At 39.7% G+C, this 21,374-nt stretch overlaps 1 protein-coding gene across 5 annotated transcripts in view; it reads left to right on the top strand.

Moving 5' to 3' along the window:
- Positions 1–21,374, top strand: part of mdga2a (MAM domain containing glycosylphosphatidylinositol anchor 2a) — a 227,375-nt gene that overhangs the window by 96,592 nt on the left and 109,409 nt on the right. For all 5 annotated transcript variants that reach the window (XM_064329795.1, XM_064329784.1, XM_064329804.1 and 2 more), the window contains exons 4-5: positions 16,030–16,226; positions 19,426–19,558. In XM_064329795.1, coding sequence (XP_064185865.1) covers positions 16,030–16,226; positions 19,426–19,558 — 330 coding nt within the window. The remainder of the gene's footprint in view (positions 1–16,029; positions 16,227–19,425; positions 19,559–21,374) is intronic.

Below are 21,374 nucleotides of genomic sequence, written 5' to 3' on the forward strand. Positions count from 1 at the left end.
TGCCTTGTTTTTCGTCCAGTTAGTATGGAAATAGTTTCTTTTTAGAAAGAAATATTTCCAGCACAACAAATCAATGGTAATATGGTTTATCATACACCACAAACCAGTAGATACATGCCCTTACCTTTAGTAGAAATAATTGCCTCCTTACAGTGTATAATGTGGTCATGTCCCACAGAGTTAAATGTGATGCTAGAAGGAAGGTAGTGAGAGGTGAAAGGTTAAAATTATTTGGAGAAGAATAGAGAGAGGGGGTAAGGAGACAAGATGATTACTGAGATTTGAGAGACCAGCACTTGGGTCCTAAAGCCAGACAAATATGAAGAGACCTATGAAATATCCACAAATATGAAGACGTTTATAAAGTTTCTATGAAGAGTCTTTAGGATGAGACAGTGAGGTGAATTAGAATAGGTGCAGCCCAGGTTCATTCCTATTGATGTGAACAGATGTGCTCCATGACTGCAGGGCTGTGCTGTGCTTTTCATTCAGCTGGAGACAAACTTACTGCCTAAAGAATGAATGTACTGTGCGTGTGGCAAGCGCTCCGATGCATTACCCATATAAAGGCAAAAGCAGATGAGGTGAGATTCCCCGGAAACAACGAAAAAAAAAAAATTAACAAATGCAATTGTGGAAGAGAGCAATTAGGGACTAGTGAAGAGTCATTTTAATGCGCTGCTGTGGAGCTTTAATCAAGGCCAGCATGTGTTCTACGATGATCAAGGTCTCCATTGTGAAGTAGGGAAGCTGCAGTGGAATCGGTAGCAGATGAAGGAATGCAGAATTAATACATGAAAAACCTGGGTAGGTGGAGGGAGACTCTAATTCCCAGGCTGTAATGCGCAGGTGGGGTAATGAGTGCTGGTAGTTCTCAAAGCAGTCACACAGATTTGAGGAAACCTGCAGTCATTTATAATAATGTAATATCTCTGTGGAACAGGGCTGGCGTTGGCACAGGAGCACCTCATTAAAAGTACATTGTAAAACTTTTTCCGAGTTGTTTTATTTGTGCCTAAACCTGTCAGTGTTGTATGCCTCACCAGGTTCTTGATGAAACCTTTTTGAGGTTATTATCTTTAAGTCAATTAATTATTAGCCTTTGTGGGTTAATATTCTTATTGTACCATGGTAGTGTCCCAACTGAGATATCCACCACTTCCATCTCACCAGTTTTATTTATTCCGCTCCAACTTCCACACAGTACTATTTGATATAGTATTAGGTGCTTCACCCTTTTTTATAGCCCACTGAAAGATTGAATGAAACACATTTATCCCAAAGTCACTTCTTGCCTTTTAACAGTCTTGGAATTTTTACAGGGCTAGAAAAACGGCTTTGACTGAAGCCCTTCACGACCCTTCAGTTGAATGCACACGGATGCGCGGAGCTAAGAGCTCTTCCCCCACCTCCACTTACGGGTTGTCAAGCCGGGACCTGATAATTCTTAGTGTGCGCGCTGCATCTCAAACGGTGTTGTTTTCCGCCCGTGTTTAATAACGCTCTGTCAACATGATAACGGGTTGCGCGCCCGGTGTGTAGCGCAAAAGAGGCCCGTGTCAGGCCCACATTCCCCTTTTTTTCCTGGCTATTGCCTGACTCTTCTAATCAGAAGGTTTCAAACAGGCAACCCTTTTTTCCCCCCCCCGTACCCCCGCCATGTCGGCCCCCGCCGCACGCACCCTGCTCTCGGAGCCGGTAATTACGACGTCACGCTGACAGGAGACCTAGTTTCCAGCGGCACCGCCACTTCTCCCTGCCGCCCACCTCTTCAGGAGGAAACATGGCATCACCTGCTGCTCACTGCTTGGGCTGCTGTGCAGTGGGATTACTTTTTTTTTTTTTTGTCCTCTTAATGTCTCTCTGCATTGGTGTTCTCCCTTTGATCTCGACCGTGGGAAACTGCGAAACGAGATTAGGTTCGTCCCTGACAAAAGCGGCTTTCCGGTAGATGAGGACACTGATCGTGTGCGTGCGGGGAGGCATCACATGTGTCTGGTTTGCTGACGAGAAATCACTGTGTGGTTGCCTCCATAAAAAAAGATAATAACAAGTTCATGGGCATTGTGCCGTCTGGATGTGGCGATGCGAAGGGTACATATCAGTGTGTGCTGACACTGAACACATGGCATGGAGATCCAGAGATATATTAAATAAAAAGCTATTTAATGCATTAGATAAGCATTTTTTTAATCCATTCTGGCTGTGAGTCAGAGGACGCATTAAAAATATAATGGTTAATATTAATATTTTACATCAATCCTGCTTATGCATTCCTTTCTTTGCAATGTCAGAAGGGGTAGAGAGTCCCATGTCATCAGGGAAATTAGTGCATAGTCTGAGCAGTGGGAGCCCGCGCGTCGCGATTGGAGAGCCGTGTCTTCATCGGCTGTGACTGCGGCATGCTGGGATATTAATAGAGACGGCGAAAGAAGGCCAGATCCTTGCCAAGGGACTGAAATGCATTCTGAATCAATCACGGCGGCGGCGTCAATGAGGCCCGGCTGCCGCAGATGGACTCAAATGAGGCATTATGCAGATGGCGCAAGTTTGCGGGCCTTCACATCATTGGTATTTGCAATCCCTACATTCAAAGAGGCTCAAATTCAATTTCTCTGAAGAGAAATGGGTGTATTTGTAATGCATGTGTGTATATTATGCAGATTGCGGGGGTGGGGGCGGTAGGAAGAAGCAAGCATTTTTTTTGTGTGGGTAAATTATCAATCTGGGAGCGAAATTGAAAGCAGTTGATTTGAAAGGGACGTAATAGATGCGGGAGAAAATTTATTGGCTTTCTGCTGTGAGGAAAATAGGTGGTACATGGACCCCCAGAGCCGTCTGTTTGGACTTATTGACTAGTCTTGATATCATCATATGGAATGGTTTTTTTCAGCATCATTGACCCTGTTGTGATGACATACGAGTGTTGAGGGCAGCCGGAGATAATTTTTATATTCTGTATTCATTTTCTTGATTTCACATTTGTCATACAATCTCATTTGTGTTAGTGAGAGAATTTCAATGGTACTTTCAATGAGGATTTGCAATATCTTAAAGATAGTCATAGATTCCCACATGATTTGAAGACATATAGCAGAAGGTATAATTCCATTTTTATTTCCGTTGAAGAACTGCAAGCACTGAGGGATAATTAGTTATTACTGGCATTGAGAAATGTACATATTTATATTAGCAAGCATATTTTGTTACAGAAATGCTTGCAAATATGAATGGCCTCATATGAACATTATTCCAATTATTATCTTGTTTCAGATCCATTTAAATAAAGGCTAAATTAAATGACACTTGTAAATTGTATAAATAACTGTAAACAGCATTTCTTACTGTAATTTATGTAAATATGCAGGATCACGTGCTGGATCAAATCTCCTGAAATGATTTTGCAAATTGGGGATTTCAACAAAAGCTATATCAGTCTCATTATGAAGTAAGGCCTATCCTACCAAGTGCTCAATCTGTTAATAAAAGAGAGGTCTTCTGTCAATATCCAGACGTAGAATTGGTCGAAGCCCCAACATTAGGAAATTTTCTGGGAATTTGACGAGGAGTGGTCTGTAAACGTAAAAATGAGATACAGAGGGTTATTCCTAAATGTTGAGTAATGGCTCAAGTGTAAGTCTCACATAATCCCTGTGCTGGAAATTTTTGCTGATACGATGGATTTAACTGCCAACATTTGTATTGGACTAGTATAATGAGAGCACATCTAATGATATAATTATCTGTGCACATTGAATTGACAGTTCGTGTTTGATCCCTATATTGCACAATATAACATGAATAAATTAAAGTAAATACATTAATGTGCGCTCATGTAAACTGAGTGTTTAATGTAAAATGTGTTGTTACTGATTGCAAAAAGTGATGGATGGAGGAAAAATGGGTATGAAAAATGAAATGGCTTAAAGAAAAATGACTTAAAGATGACATAACATAGTTACTCATTAACTGGTAGATTAATTTAAGACGCCACACATAATCAACTACTGAGTGTAGAACATTGAAAATGGTCCTGCTCTTAGTTTCTCATATTTACAATAGGGCAGTACCAAAATTTAACATTCTACAGTGATTTAGCATATGCTAGTTTTATCTCTTTACCTACCACACACTGGTAGATGGTATTTTTATTATCACACTCTGAACTATAAATCACCTGAATGACATAAAGATGCAATACCAGAAAACACCACTAGCTTTAAAAACATAACGTTTAATTCTAAAGTGCAGTTACATGATGGTTTCAGCTTTATAAAAACTTTTAAAAAATACCTAAATAAATTTCATGAATATTTCCACAGTCTTTAGAACTGTGTCTGTCACTGTTTGATGTCACAGCCACATTTTAATAACAAGGATGGTGCGGTGGTGTGGTGGTGCAGTGGGTAGCACTACTGCTTCACATCAAGGTTTTAATCCCGGCTGGGGACTTTCAATGTGGAGAAGTCTGGGTATACTCCGGGTACTCTGGTTTCCTCCCACAGTCCAAAGACATTCTGGTTAGGTTAATTGGAGAGTCTAAGTTGCCCCTAGGTATGAGTATGTGAGTAAATGCAATGCAGTGGACTGGTGTGGCCTGTCCAGGGTGCATTCCTGCCTCTTGCCTAATGTTTGCTGGGATAGGGCTCCAAGTTATCAGGTACTGTAATGATTGCCTATTACAGTGCATTTGGTAATGTAATCCTGTAACAGTACCAACTATTCAAGTTATCAGGTACTGTAATAGGCAATACTTTACTAGTAGATAGCACCTTAATCTTTGGAATATAGTTGCCTGAAGGTTGTACTTGTAGAAATATGGAGTTCAGGGTCTGCATGAAACATGAGGCCCTCTGTATGATGCGGAATGGAGGAGTGGGATGGATATAACATAGTTGGATATACAGTAAGCTGCTTTTAGTTTTTGATCATCCAGGCCTTTTTGAGGATATTTGGTTTGGATAACTAGAGGGTGGGGATTCAGTCAATCAATTAATTAATCAGTCAGTCCTCCAATCAAAATATATGCTGTATAGTGTATTTTCCCTGCGACATTGTCACTGTTTACTAAAGGGAATTGAAAATCCAGGAAACCCTAAAGGGGACTATTGCTGCAATATGCTATCGCCCAACAGGATCAACCAATAACAGTACTAATCTCAACAACTGCATCAGAAAGACCTGAGTGGAACTGAAAATATTAATAATGGCCAATTTGCCTATCCCCAGACTGGGCAAATGCATCAGGAAATGAAAAACTGGGAATGGAAATTGAAAAGAGCTGCAGTATGATGTAAATGACTGTTTTTAATGTAATGCGGTACCTCCGCTCTAAACCTAAAAGATAATTCCAGATAGGAACAAGCAATCCTCCTGTAAAATAGACTGGGGCGTTAATACAATAAAAAATAAGGCTGGCCAGAAGATGCTTTGAGATGCAAATCACTGAGGATCCAAAAAGTAATTTGAGGGGCTTTTAATAATATTGTAGGAGAAGAGGGAAAGTCAGAGATTAGGTTGGATATACATTACAGTCTGTAAGTATTGGAACAATGACACTATTTCTTTGGTTCTGTACTCCAGTACATTGGATTTGAAACTGAACAACGAACGTGAGGTGAAAGTGCAGACTGGGTATTTGAGGGTGTTAACATCCATACGAGGTGATCTGCAGAGGAATTGCAGCCCTTTCTATAGATAGTGGCCCCATTTTAGGGGACCAAATTCATTGGACAAATTAACATAATCTTAAAGTCATATTTAGTACTTGGTTGTAAATTCTTTGAATTGAATGCCTGAAGTCTGCAACACAGAGACATCTTCAAATGCTGCGCATCTTCCCTGGTGATGCTCTGTCAGGAGTGTACTGCAGCCATCTTAAGTCCCTGTTTGTTTTTTTGTCTTCAGAAAGTAAAACACATCTTAATTTGGATTCAGGCCTGGTAATTGACTTGGCCAGTCAAGAACATTCCACTTTTTGGCGCTGAAAAAGAAAACAAAAAAAAACCTCTTGGTTGCCTTAGCAGTTTGTTTGAGTCATTGTCCTGCTGCAAGGTGAAATGAGTTTTGAAGCATTTGGTTGGATCTGAACAGATAAGATGTTTCTGTATACTTCAGGGCTCATCCTGCTGCTGCTGTCAGCAGGCACATCATCAATAAAGAAGAGTGAGCCAGTTCCAGTGGCACTTTGGCACAGGGTAATACTTGGACATTTGTCCATAAGACTTTTGATTGGTGGAAAAAAAAAAAAAATATATATATATATATATATATATGTAAATTGCCTTATCAGAAACAAGGACTTATTGAGCAGTTGTTATTGATGTCAGAAGCAACAAATTCCAAATTGTCCACCAACGGGCAGTGAAAGATCTGTTTTCCAGATGAAATTTTTTTTCAAAAAATTCTAAATATGAACAGAATGTTATTCTTAATAGCAATTTCTTTCCCCCCATGTAAAGTGAATTTGAGTACTTAGAAAAGCGCTATATAAATCTGAGGTATTATTATTATTCGCATAGTATTTTTTTTTTGTTATTTATTTAAAATATAACTATGAAAATATTGTGATTCTATTTGTGATTTTGACTTCATTGATATATACTTTCTGATATCTGATGGCCTTTATGACACAAGTTTGTCATATCACAAGTTTGATATGTCCAATTTGACTGTGATATTTTTTCTGATAAAAGATATATTCAAATTGACACTGATGTGCAGTACTTTTTCTAATGCTGATATGTCCAATTTGACTTTGATATACTTCTTTATAGTATGACATATCCAGTCTGAGATTGGCATATTTTTCTGTAATTCTGAGATGTGAATCATATGATGTATCCAATTTGACATTTAGATTCTTTATATGCAGTGTATGAAATCTGACATCACATCTGATAAATAAAATTTTCTCCAGATATATGATGTGTGCTGTTCGACTAATGCTGAACTGTCTAGCTTCCCATACAAAACTTGCCATTTGTGGTCAGTAACCAAATTAAGGTCTGAGGCAGGTGAAGCCTGGAGGTGTTTGTTACCCTTGTGGTGTTTTTGAGGATTCTCCGGTGAGCTCTAAAATACATTTTAGATATGTTGTTCTCCCTTTTGCTGCAAAAAAGTCTGAACATCCAGAACTGCTTGTTTTTGCTTACAGGACATGTCCTGTTTTGACAATCCTGTTTTTTTTTTAAGGCACCTAAGGTGACCAAAAAAAAAGCCCAGCAAAACAAAAAAGAAAGAAAATCACAATTCATGCTTTGCTCCCAAAATTCTGAGTGTCTGCCAGTTTCTGTATGAAATGCCCCCCCCCCCCAAGCACACACACACAGACATCAAACACAATCAAAAAAATGGTGTCTGCACTAATAATATGCTTATAATATACACCGTAATATGCCTATGATAAAGTGGGAGCCCAAGTTGGCTTGTTGCTGACATAGTCATTGAGATGGACTCTCACCAATGACCAACAAAAAGACTCATTACCTCTGAATTTAAAATGAGAGGCATCCTTGTATCTTAATCTCTGCTCCTCTGAGGGCTGGACCCAGGAGAAGAGGACCTCGATTGTTCACCTCTCACACAGCCAGACAGCCTGATCGAAAGACTGACACCTGTTGCTGATAAGAATAGGGGTGGTCGAACGCAATGGACGAAAAGGAATTGATTATTTTTTTTAACCTTTATTTACCCAGGGTAGGTTTGCTGAGCACGGATGCTCTTTTGCAGGAACGCCCTGCTTCACACATACAGATTCACACCTGGGAGCTGCCCAGTACAACCACAGTCCTCAATTGTTGGCCACTGAGCAGCTCCACTGGAGGGAGAGAACATTTTTAGCCAATTAAATCAGGGGATGATTAGGTGGCAAGTTTTTTTTTTTTTTTTTTTTTTTTTGAGAGCCAGATCTGGGATTTTAGCCAGGACATCGGGGAACCCCCTACTCTTTGCGAATAGTGTCATGGGATCTTTAATGACCACAGTGAGTCAGGACCTCGATTTAACGTCTCATGCGAAAGACGAAATGTTACATTGAGGGTTTACTTGATGCACGCAGTGTGGCAGCAGATAGGGCTCTTGTGAGTTTTGGAACCTGGTGGTGTCACTGTTAATGAGAATTGTTCCTAACAGCGGTAGCATCCGTCATATTGACTAAATGCTTGCTGGGTAAAACGTTATTTATTGTTGTGACCGTTTCTGCTGAAATTTGAATGTGTACACATGCTCTTTTGTGTGAATGTGCAATTCTGCATGTGCACATGTCTCTGCTTAGATGATAATGAAGTTGCGCGTGTGCAATAGTATGTTCAGTAACAGTAGTTGCTTAAAGTACGGTTTTTGACAATCACGTGAGATGACTGTTTTAAAAAAGCCGGTATGAGAGTGCTCCAATTGAAAGTGCCAGTGAGGCCCTCTGTACTGAATCATGCTCCTGGCTACAGCCATCAAAACTCTCCTCTACACTTGAAAGTAAAGGGTTCATTTATGGAAATGAATTTCCATTTATAGCATGGTTAATTACTTCAAGTACCATGGTTATAGCTTGTTTAAGATTTTTTAAAATATATATTTCACATACTGTTTGTATTTTACCTATGAAAATAGTGTTGGAAAAAGGTGCAAATTGAGTATGAAAAAGAAGAGGACAATATATTTTATAGAGAAAGCTTTCACATTGTTTTGTAAGAAAATAAGGTATAATCAGTCTCTTTATCTTGGGCTTCGGAACACAGGGTACGTTTCCACTCAATTGCTTCAATTGTAACAAAAGAATAGTAATTCAGTCTTTTAATCTATGGACATTGTCTTATTTGGACATGATTGTTCCCTGTTGTCCATGGTTTTTTTCCATTGAAAAGGAATAGAAACCCGCCAGATCAAGGTATGAAGAATGTTGCAGCCAACCCTGAGGCATCACAAGCTCACATCATAAAGTGGTTGTTGACTTTAGTAATCAAGGCTTTCACAAAAAACAGCATCCATAGATCAAAGCCAACAGGGATCATCTCTCACATGACGGTGACCTGATTTTTCTCGCAAACTAATTCAAGGCGCCTAAAACACTCCTGATCTTCTATGCTTCCTAATGGCACATTTCATCCCAGGAGCATGTGAGTGTGATGCTCACCACTGACACACACACACGCACATAGATATATATATATATATATATATATATATATATATAGAAAGTTGAAATACAAATGTCAGTGTGGTCTCCCCTATTACATATAATCAAGCTGAGATAATTATTAGCCAAGTGCATCCTGGGTTGTGTTCATTTCAGCCTTCTGTAACCTTCTGATGACAGCTTTGATGGGGCTGTGCATGTTCTGTTTTTTTTTTGCCTCCAAATTACAGTCCTAGATTACGCTGGTTGAAAGCTGCACATTATGCCACCCCCGCTCGCCCCCCTAACCAACTCCCTGCCCGCACTCAGAATGAGGGCTTAGAAGCTCACTGTGTACCTGTTACTGGAGATGGAAATCTCTTCTGAAAGGAACAATCGTGCTGTTTGATGGAGATTTCGCTTATACTGTGGTAGCATTGTCTCGGGCACCATGTAGGGCAGTCTGTAGGGCGGCTGACTGTCAAACCATATATAAATCCCCCTCTGTAGCCAGAGGTTAGACTCCCTGCCTGGTACGTTTTTCACTAGAAGGCTGACCAACCACCCTACTTGCATAAAAAAGGTTGACTGACCTCTTCGCTTTTAAAAGGAAATATTGGTTGGACGCGGCCTTATTCTCAAACATCCGAACATTACTCAGCTGAAGGATATTCGTTTGACCATGAGAAACACATTGCTACATTTTTTATTTTTATTGCAATAATGTTATAAACTATAGAGCATTTCTTGCAGAGTTTTGCCATATTCTTGCACAGGTTTTAAAGCAGTCCAGAGCTCTTTTAGGTTGCCTCCTTTCTGCTTAATCTCCTTGGTTTCCATTAGGCCCAAAATATTCTCAATTGGTGTTAAAGCAGGTAGTTGTAATGGCCAACTCACCATCTTAGTTGCCACCTCCTCAAGGTATACCTTCACATTGTCATGCCTTCCAAAACAAGATTAGCCATACAGGTTACTTCATTATACAAATCGATCATTTTCAGTTATGGGGTCATGCAGTAGCAATTAAGCAATTCCCTTTTTACAAAAAAATGTGTGTTTCCTCTGGGAATAGAACCTATGCTACCATGAGATATTTAAAAAAAACATCCTTCCACGATGCCACCCATGTTTTTTTTTTTTTTTTTTTGTAAGGGGAAAGTCAGAATCTAGCATCACCCTACTCTGTACTAAGACAGATTGCAGCAGTTGTCTCTCGTCACCCCCCACCCCTACTTCTTCATTGACATATACATCCTCTAGGAAGTCTAGCATAGGAATCAATCAACACACAGCCAGATGATATATCCTTATATTGAAATGAGGCATCTGGAAAACAGGATGGGATCTGCATCATAGCAAATTGCACAGCGGGAATGCAGGCAGCCAAGGGATGGGGAGACAGATGTATGGGTTTAAATTTGGTTTAAAATATATCAAGCTGATTCTGATCCTGTCTGCATTATCATATTTTGAAAGTATGCACTCTTGACTGAATGTGGTATTTTTAATGGGGGACCAGGCTACTAATCTGAAGGCAGAAGGTCAGATTTATTTGCGTTATGCCTCTGTTATCAACCTGATCAAACTGCTTCACCTGAAATGCTTCTGTAATTGTTCAAATGTATACATGAATGAAGGACACTAGTTGGTGGCACTTTACTTGAACCCTTCGACATAAGGGTATTGTAACACTGTCATACACAAGACATAACAGCTGTGACAAGATGTCATAACAGATGATGGTAGTTTATGTTAAATGACATAAAACTGTCATCACTTTTATTGGCAAATGTTATGACAAATATTACTGTCATAACATTTGCAGATAAAAGTACCTTCCATTTTTATGAAGGATGTCTGTTGAATTCATCAGGTGATTAAACTGTAAAAATTGTTAATTAAGTTTATTAAATATTCCTTGGAATCCAATGCTAGCTTTAGGACTGCTTCTAACCCTTTGAAGCATTGACCATGTTAATTGGCCTGCAATTTTATTCCATCCAGACTGCAGTTGAGTTTGTAAGTGCTTTTCTTTTCTGGTGCACTCAGTGCTGTTTACTTGAAATGTTTAGTTGTTTGCTAAACATTAATGCGCCAGTCTAGCTGAGTCAGAAGTTAGAAGTTTTCCCATCACCATTTTCATTTAACTGGCTATGTTCAACTGACAAGTTTAATGGTAGCTGTAAAAGGATGCTTTGTTTGCAGGGTATACTGTAAAACCATGACACTGTCCTTATTCAAAAAGCTTGTTTACAAGGGATGCAGTGCACTTTCTTTTTTTATGATCATGTTTCCCTCTACATCAAACTTTATAACCAAAAAATTCCTGGTAAATGGCAGCAGATTTAGCAAACCTGATGTTGTTGACTTTGCACTACTTCCTTTTCTCCAGATAACAGTGGCAGCACTACATATTTAAAATGTAACACGTTTGCATTTAAAAGACAATTTTATCAAACATTAGTTGGCAATCAAATAAATAGTTGTTTAATCAGACCACCTGATATGATAATTGTCACAGCCCTAGTTTTACCTGTATTTTTGTGATACAAAAGTAATATTCTGATATCCTGGGAGGTACATCCAAAGAAATATAGGATGCCCTGGGCACATTATAGTTCCCTACGTGTCTGAGTGATGCAAGGAGAAAGAAAAAAAAGAAAAGAAAAAGAGCCTCTATATGGGTCTTTATTAATCAACTACCCATGTGTCAGTGTATTTATTTAGAGTAATGAAAAAGCCATGCCACCGCCTTCTTCTCCGCCCAAACAATATAGATCTCGTTACACCAAACAGCCTCTTCATTTGCCTAATTGTTTCCTTGTTTTCATTTGCTTGCAATTGTTTGTACCTGGGCCTACTGTGTTTGATTCTTGAGAAAATATTGACCAACACTGCATTTTAATTAAGTGAGTGTGGGGTAGAAAGGTTGAACACATGTAAATAAAGCAAGAATAGTCATTTTACTACGCACTTGTGTGCACACATACTGTATGTTTGTGTGTGTGTGTGTGTGTGTGTTGAAAGTAGTTGACAAATTATTGATACCAAAAAATGCATTAGCAATTATAGACTAAATGTGTAATGTGATAAAGTACATTGAAAACTGTTTGTAGGTTTTCTGACTATTAAGTATGAGTTTGGCCTTCTGAGTTAATTACGTATGTAATGTATCAACAGTTTCCTCCAATCATAGGTCACCAGTTCTTGAGTGCCATTGCCAATGAATAATTATAAAGGAAGAAACTACATTACCTTAAAATTGAGTTCATTTTAATACCACTAATTAGCATAAAGAGACATCACAATTTGTTATGCAACCTTAATTTGCAAATATTTTACAAAAGACATAAGAGTTATTAGAAAGGTAAATTAAATGAATAATAAATTAATTAGAAGCATCTATAAAATAAAATAAAAAATTATTTGGCTCAGACATAATATTTATCTCATACTTGCAAGACTTAAATGCTTTGAGGTTGTTGCACTGTCTGGTGGCTTGCTGCATTGATGGCCCCACTGGTACACTGCTATGGTATCCTTTGACAGTGCAGTGACACTAAGGGAACTCACAAATTGATCCTTCTTCCTGGAATTCTCTTAAAAAAGGCCTTCTAGTTTAGATTTCTCATTGAAACCAAGGTCTTTAACTCAGGCGATCTCATAATCTTCTGTCACAGGAAGTGGAGAGAAGAGAGTCCCAGCTTACTTGGCAATAACCACATTTCCACAGTTAGGCCAGCCAGGTCAAACCAAAAGCTTGAATGAGTTTTTCCTCAGGCCTCCTGTGTCCAAAGATTCAGGCTGCTGACTCAGACTCCAGTCTAGTTTTTGAAAAGTGCCAATGATACTTTAAATCCCACATGTACAATGCTTCATTGGTGTTAACATCATATTCCCATTGAGAGATGGAAACATTTTTTTTTATAACAGGCTACCAGTGATAACTGGCACCATGGCAATGACAGTGCCCATTTAGATAATGCACAAGGGGATTTAGGAGGGCCAATATTGTGGGCCAGAGCAGAGAGGGTGTGTCTAAAGCACCACTGAATCCCAGAAGCAGCTGTCAAACAGCAATAAGCACGCACAGTCACGCCCAGCATTAATGACACTGTGGAATGTGGCTCTTGACTCTTATAATGCAAGTTTCACAACATGTCCTGGGCCAAAGGATCTGTTCTGATAAGGAACAGGGAGCCACATGAAGAAGAGAATAGCGCTCTACTGAACAATAATGAAATTCATCTGACATACACAGCTGTTGGTCAGCAGTGAAGAGTATGAGGGTTTCCAGGTGGTGTTCCCCATTATTTTGATGTTGGGTACTGTCCCGAAAGGTAATGAAACTGACCCCTACAACCATCAGTTAATGGCGGAGGATGAGATTTTTTATTTTAAAAAGAAAAGTAAGATGAAAATGTTCATATTGCTCAACAGTGACTGCAATGAATGTATACTACATATTTTTTTCCTTTAGTGCAATATTGGTTAATGCATGACACAGGTCTCTGACAAGAATTTGAAGACTTACACAAAATGTGCTAAGATATAAAATATTTTACAGAAGCCGGTGGTCTTGTCTGCATTATACTGAATATTAAAATGATATTTTGTACAAAAATGTGCCCTCAGTTGTGACATTTTAAATTGGATGTATCGTGTTGTAATGATGACATATCGATTCAGTAAGTAGAAGGGACACTGAAGCAAGTTTCATTGCCTCACTAAACAGCTCTTAAATTGTGACAAATAATCAGCAAAAACTCTGCTGATGAAAACAAATATTGCTGACACAGTGAGGTTAAGCTTTTCTTTAATGTTTGAATTTGTATTTAGAATATATTGCGGTTGAATTTAATTTTCCTCCGTTTGGTTTCAATTAATTTTTAGTACATGTAAGACTGTACAGATTTGTATAATCAAGAATAAGTACTGACCTTGAGTTCTTTGAAAATGTGTTATGCAGTCTTTAGACACAAAATAGCGTAAATAAATGTAAAGTGGCAAGCAAATAATTTTACTCGATACAGAATCACTTCCTTGGGAACTGATTCTCACCATACAAGTGCGTACTTACTGAGGATCACTGGCAAGGACAATTAAATTCAAATCAGTGTTCTAATGCCCACAACGGGCACTTCATGTTGACCCCAGACATTGTAAATACCCTGCCAATGAATATCTCCCACTAGGTTTTGCATGCATATTGAATTTTTGCAGAGGATGTCAATGAATGTCAAGCAGCAGGTGGACGGTTGACTGCACATCAGGCATCATTGCTACCAGGAGCCTGGCAATGAAGGCCATGTCCCTCTGGTTTACACTGGCCACAGAATATGTGCTACACCCTTGGTGCATGCCCCAGTGTTACTGAGCACAGACATATTCAAATTAAATTTCATATAATAAACTGTAATATTTATTTAGTCACCTAGATACGGGTGCCACCTGCAATATTTTGCAGGTGGAGGAGCTCGTCATCTTTGCATTAATGCATAACCAAGTACCAGTTTAATTGGTTGATGGTGACCTTCGACCTCCCCCGCCATGACAGTAAAAATTAAATGGACGTTTAATTTTTTTTTTTTTTTAAAGTATATTAATTTGTTTTTTTATGACCTGCTTGCTTAATAAAACAATTCCAGATAAAATTCCAGATAGTGAACTCTCCCTATAAATCCAACAAACTAACAAATAAAACCCATATGTGCTAGCAAGGAGGGAGCTGTAAGCAGATTCCAGGAGTGTAGCAGAAGTTGTAGAAATATAATGGTCGATCTGTTGCCTTAATGAATGCGCCTTATTGCCGATCTCATTATGAAGCAATATGGTTACACTGGTTTAGTGTTGTGTTTGCTGCAACTCATCTACTGAATATCATGATGCATTCGTTTTAATTAGGCCTCTGCCCATTGCCAAGATGACCCACAAGGGCTGTTCATCCAGTGAACACGGTCGTGCTCCGTTTGCTTTGTTTTCTTTACGTGGGAGAGAATGGTCAGGTTGCTGTTAAGCAACCTTTCAGCTGGGAATGACAGGGTCACTACAGGCCAGTGTAGGTGGTCTGTTTGCTCTGCAGTCATGAGGTTGATCCGCGGACACCTGGGCCACATTTTCATTACAACACATTATTCAAATACCTTGTACAGACAAGCTCTGGGAGAGGTGAATCGTTGCTGCTCCAGTGTCCCCTTTCCTGGAGCATGACTCATGCCCATTTTCAGAAATAATTGTGAAGGAGAACCCCAGGGTCCACTGTCAGCGTTGATGTGCAACTACAGCGCTGAGGAAGGAATCATTACGGCCCAGATAATTAGAGGATCGCTGTGGTGTGACACAGATGTCTTCTGTCATGGCTGGGCATCTCACCTTTGTCAAATCTTGCTCTACATCCTGTGCAGAATGGGACACTGTACTGTATGTGTGGGGTACTGGTTTTCAGATTGGGGGGTTTGGTGCTACTGCTTCCCTGTTCTGGTGAACAGTTATGGTAAAGGCTTTGAGGTGTGCCCATTTTATTCCGGAAGTAGGCCAATGTACAGTAAGTGGGCAGAGTTTCTGACCAGGCGTAGTCCTTTCCTTTCATCTATAGTTTGTGAGATTATATTGTAAAGTTATTTGATCGTCCCGCATTACGCACTTTTTAGTGGTAGCAGCATTGTGGTCAGGGCACCTGACAGTCGTGAATGAGGTTTCAAATTATATTGCTCGTTCAATTTGAAATAATTTTTAAACCATAAGCTATGTTCATTGCCATGCTTTCAGGTATATGCATATAAGTAGAAAAAAATAATTCAATCATACTGAAAGTTGAAAGAGATCTATATTTATGTTAAAAACAGTCATTGAAATTAAAAACACCAAAACATTTTCAGCCCCTCTTAACTGGATGGTTCTCTGCTTGTTCCCCACAGACCTAGACGATCCTATTGTGACAGTGCACCAGAGCATAGGAGAGGCTAAGGAGCAGTTCTACTACGAGAGGACAGTCTTCCTGCGCTGTGTGGCCAACTCCAACCCCCCAGTCCGCTACAGCTGGCGGCGTGGGCGTGAGGTCCTCTCCCAGGGCTCCGACAAGGGCGTGGAGATTTATGAGCCTTTCTTCACACAGGTAAGCTCCCAAAGCAACACCCCAAGCAACTGGAGATGAATCGCTATAATTCAGCGGAGCGATTATTTCAATGGAGGCTTCATAGGGGGTTCATTCCGTAAGAAACCATCATTTTCAGAACGAAGCCAAACAATTTTTTTGGGTCTGATAATAAACATAAAAGATCGCTAGGTGCTTTTACCTTTGCAAATCACCTTTCACTCGCAGCCAGTCCATAGCCTCCCCTTCCCTTGCGATACGTGTGCACATCATGCACTTCTATTATTGAGCCTATGAGACAGAATATTTTTCTGGAGTGATTGGCTTAAGATCTAAAAATGGTTTAAGTTTATTCTAAAGGAACTGTGACTCTAGGCTCACCAATATATGCAACCCAATAAAGTAAAGCAATATAGCTAGTACACCCGAAAAAACGAGGGAAGATTTAAATTTTTTTTTTTTTACATTTACTTCATTTTTCATCGTTAGATGCAAAAATTCCAGACTGAATCATGAACGCAGTACTAAGTGAAATAAAAGGCGCATAAAATGTTAAAAACATTGCAATTTCTATTTAAATTAAAATAAAAAAGAAGGACTGACCTGTGGGCATGTGCTGGGTAGGTGTGGAATTAAATCTGAAACTGCCAGTCAGTTCCACTTTGTTTGCTTCCTTATCTTACCAGATAGTTCCACTATAGTTAAGAATGTACTGCTTCCACCTGAACACTTGACTTTTTAACCTCTACAAGGTTTCTGTCTGAAAGCCTTCAGTGTTTTACCTTTGTAGTCCTTTGTTAGGCTGTCTCCCAGCACTTGCTGAATGTTTCGGCAGAACATTGCGCCTGTCTGTTAGGAAAAGCATGTCACGTTCCGGAAAGGAGATATTTGCCTTTGCCTTGGAGCATGCAGGAGAGCGGAATTTTGTGTCTCTCTTGCATCAAGAAAATTGCTCTCAAGGATGGTGGGGATCTGACGGTGGGATTTCATCATGGACTGACTGGAGATTGATGGGCACAATCAGGAGGAGTAGCAGTGGCTGGTTCCATAGCCTGCTGAGTCTGGGAACTCTGTCTCCACCACAACATCTCACAAAGCACCATTGCCGAAACGAATAATATGACAAGAAGGAGACCAGAGTGACATTTCAAGCTCTGGAAGGCAAATTGTTTTCCTAATTAGCAAAGGCAGACATGCCCGTTGGGGGGCTCGCTACCTTTTTTTCTGATTTTTTCTTTATTCCCTTAGACAGTGTTGAACACAGTGGATCAGGCGGCACATTTAATTCTCTGACTTGTTTTTGTCTCTAAACATGAGAATGCCATTTAACATGCTGGAAGCCTCAAAGGCATGCTCTTGAACGTGTGTGATGTTCCACCAAGACATGTAGATACCCCTCTACTATCTAGTCACATGGCACACATTTTTCAGTGCGTGCAAGCCTGCAGTCTTGCTGCCCTTTATTTTTCAGCTAAGACATCTGTCCCCATGTTTCAAAGTAGAGATGCCCGCCAATGTCAAAGAAAAAGGGAAAAAAGGTGAATGAGGGAGTATAAATCTGTGACTAATCAAATTACGTCCGAATAATAAAGAGTAATTTGATAAATGGCCTCATGTCCAAGGACCATTACAATGCAGGCTCTGAGATGCCTTCATTTTTCATTTAGGGTAAAGTTTAGATCTAATACGTTCTGCTTGGCACATGGCCAGGCTATTGTGTTTCAGCTTTTGTTCTATGCAGGCAAAGTATATGGTAATGTCTCTTTTGTTATTAAGCCGTCAAGTAGAAGGACTCTGTCTGTCTTGGCAGAATTCCTTCTCTGTGGTCTGACAGGCCTCCCTGCCACACCAGCTGTCCCTGCTTCACTAAGGACATAGAACGAAAAAGCTTACCTTTGATCTTCATGAGCTGATCCTCATGCATGAGCAGCCTACTGTTGATCACAGAAAATGTATCCAGACACGGTGTTCTTGTGATATCCTGCCAATTGTGAACCAAGGGCTAAGGATGGGTGGCAATTGAACACATTTGGAGGGAAAAACTTCACTGTGTATATAATGATGGTGTAATTCAACAAAATAATACTTTATTATTTCTTAAAACTGCTGCAGTAAATTATATCTTACTGAAACATATTTATTGTAATAGTCCTGCCTACTATTTTTTCCTGTACTGAGGGCTCAGCATTTTCAGATATCAGATGTGTATTATGGGGCGTGGAGTTTATTGTGAGACCCCTGTACCACACTATAAGGGCCTATAGATCAGCATCAAACCGCAGTCCTTGTCCACAGTGTTTGCTTGGCCTGGTTTAATAAATCTCCAAATGTACATCTCTACAAATATGTGAAGGGAATTATAAAACTTGTCCAATTAAGCAGGTCATTAATTCAAGTAGGTAATTAAGGGCTCTGGTGGTATGACAAAAAAACGGATCTCCCACCTCTGTTCAAAAATATGCACATAAATTAGTTGCCTCTTGATCAGAAGACATGTACACACTTGTGCAGTGAATGCAGAATGCATTTTAGCACTGGGGTCAGGTACTGGGATTGGTTCTATGGCAGAAATGGTGTTGAAATGGAGTACCATAAATGCGGCCTAAATCAGGGCTGCCCAACCCTGTTCCTGGAGATCACCTGGCACACCTCATTCTACAGCAGTTCAAATCAAAATCAAACCAATTTTATGTATATAGCGCTTTTTACAGAAAACTGGCACAAAATACGCTTTGAACCTCCAAATTGCAAAGACATGAGGTAAAAAAAGAAAAAAAAGAAAAAAAAACTCCCAGTGGGGAGGAAAACCCTCAAACTGTGGCAAGAAAAAAAAACTCCCTGATGGGAAGAGACATCGGCATGAACCCAGCTATAAGGGGGAGCCCATCCTCCACTGGCTAGTCTGGTATACAATAGTGGTAGAATGGATGTACCAGAAATGTAATATGGGATCTATCACAGCAAATAAAATGGGTTGAGCTGGTTAAAGTTGAGGTAATAAACTAACTGGAATAGTAGAAGTCCAAATTGTATAGTTCATTTTGTATAGTGCAGTAAGAGGGGCAGTGTGATATATCTGGTGCGCCAGGCTGCGTCAAGGTGTGCACTGTCAGGGTTGGAGTGAAAACCTACGGGACGGTAGATTTCCAGGAACAGGGCTTGGCGGCCCTTCCTGAAATGCTGCACTATACGCTGTTGTTGTTTTTGATCTGAGTTGCAGGGGGAGACCAAGATCTTAAAACTGAAGAACCTTCGACCTCAGGACTACGCCAACTACAGCTGCATTGCCTCAGTCCGGAATGTTTGCGGCATCCCAGACAAGAACATCCTCTTTAGGCTCACCAACAAAACAGGTATATTTAGGCTGTGTGTGTGTGTGTGTGTGTGTGTGTTTGGTGAGAAAGAGAAGTGGAGTGTCCAACTACTTACAGTCCTTTCAAATCTATGAAACCTTCAATATATTTTGTTGAATCATAAAAGATTATCATCAAATCATATGAAAATGCTGCTGTCTTTTATGGAACTTCACAATTGTGTCTAATTTTCCAAATTGAAAATAATTATAGTAAGTGAAATATGTCCATCTGTCTTGTCAACATTCTTGTTTTGCCTTTACTATGTTAAACTGCAATGTCATTGTACTGTACTTGAATTGTCATTATGATGTGCCTGTGAACTGGATTGTACACTAAGCCACGACACAAAGCCATGAGTGACTGGTATTTTCTTCCAGGATGTGCAGGTGTGCATGTAACATTTTTGTAGCAATATGTCTCAAAAAATATCTCACCCCGCAAATCCATCTCCATGGTACAACTTCAGTTTCACAATGTAGTAGCCAATTTACTCTGGAATCTAACAACTGCAGTAATATGAATAATCCTTGAACTGTGTGAACTGTAAATACCGATCAAAGCTGCTGCTAAGTAAAAAAGGAGTACTCAATTATGGCTTTTTCAGTTTCTTATTATCTGCAACAAATCAGGTGTATGGTTTTTAACTGAGGAGTAAAGAGGGTTTGGATGAAGCTACCAAATTGAATGTGTTTCTCAGAAACCAGTCATAAGGGTTTGTGTTCATTTCTGCTACTTCTTTTGGCTCCTTCCCAGGCCCTGAATAAAAGGCGCAGGGTTTTCACGGCCATCCTTTTGGCTCGCTCCATGCTTTTGCCTGTCAGTCATGCAGCTGAATAAACAGTCGCCTGTCGTGTTACTCGTGGGTTCCCTGTGGGGCCCCGATTCTTCTGCATGAAGACTGGACCCCTTAAGTAACAACATTAGCAGGAGTCAGAGACAGGCTCCATGCCCTGTCTCCTCTGGCCTTTCCTGTGAGCGATTTCGGGGTCACAATTAAATCCCACTGTGGCTGAAGAAAGTGCCAGCGTGCCACCAGAATGGCCCATGGATTGACTGCTTCGCCCTTTCCAAGGGCCGGCATTAATGCCATTTGTATCTCAGCGGGTGCTGGATGGGCTGATGGGCAAGCAGCTTGGCCCCTCTAGCCAAATCCGGCAAAAAGCAGAGTGATTTGTCAGTATAAGGAATGCTAGTGCCACTTTTTGTCAGTGGGTCATAGTGATTGAGGGGTTCTCATTGTGTGCTTCACAGATGAATTGTTCTCCATGGATGTCAATGTCAATATCTCCATATTGTATAATTTTCATCAATTTGATCACTGGTTAAAGTGTTCTTTTGAAAGGATGAAGACTACAGTAAAAGTTGCATTTAAAAAGCTTTACTGTACTTCTGAGAAGTTGTGAGAAGATGGTGTTCATCCTCTTTGAATGCTTGGGCTTTTCCCACATAGTTTTATGATTTTTAAAAAATTCTTCCAAATAATCTCTTTAACATTAAATGTAATCACTTTAAAGGAATCTTTGTTTTTTTAAATAATTAATGGCTAGATTATTGCTTTCCATGTCAAACAATCTCACGTTGCAGTTATCTCTTTGTCATTATCAATTCTTAATCATTATAAGCTACATATTAGTCTTGATTATCTAGTAAATTAATTGGTTGATTTTTCATCAAGCAAAATAAATTAAAACAGGTTGGATACTGTTTAAACACACTCACACATTTCCCAAATGTACCCTGAAAGTACAATAATGTTTTATTTGACTACTATTAAGTACCTTTTACAAGAAAAAAAGGTACAAATGAATTATGC

The sequence above is a fragment of the Anguilla rostrata genome, chromosome 1 (assembly GCF_018555375.3).
Source record: "Anguilla rostrata isolate EN2019 chromosome 1, ASM1855537v3, whole genome shotgun sequence".
NCBI lineage: Eukaryota > Metazoa > Chordata > Actinopteri > Anguilliformes > Anguillidae > Anguilla > Anguilla rostrata.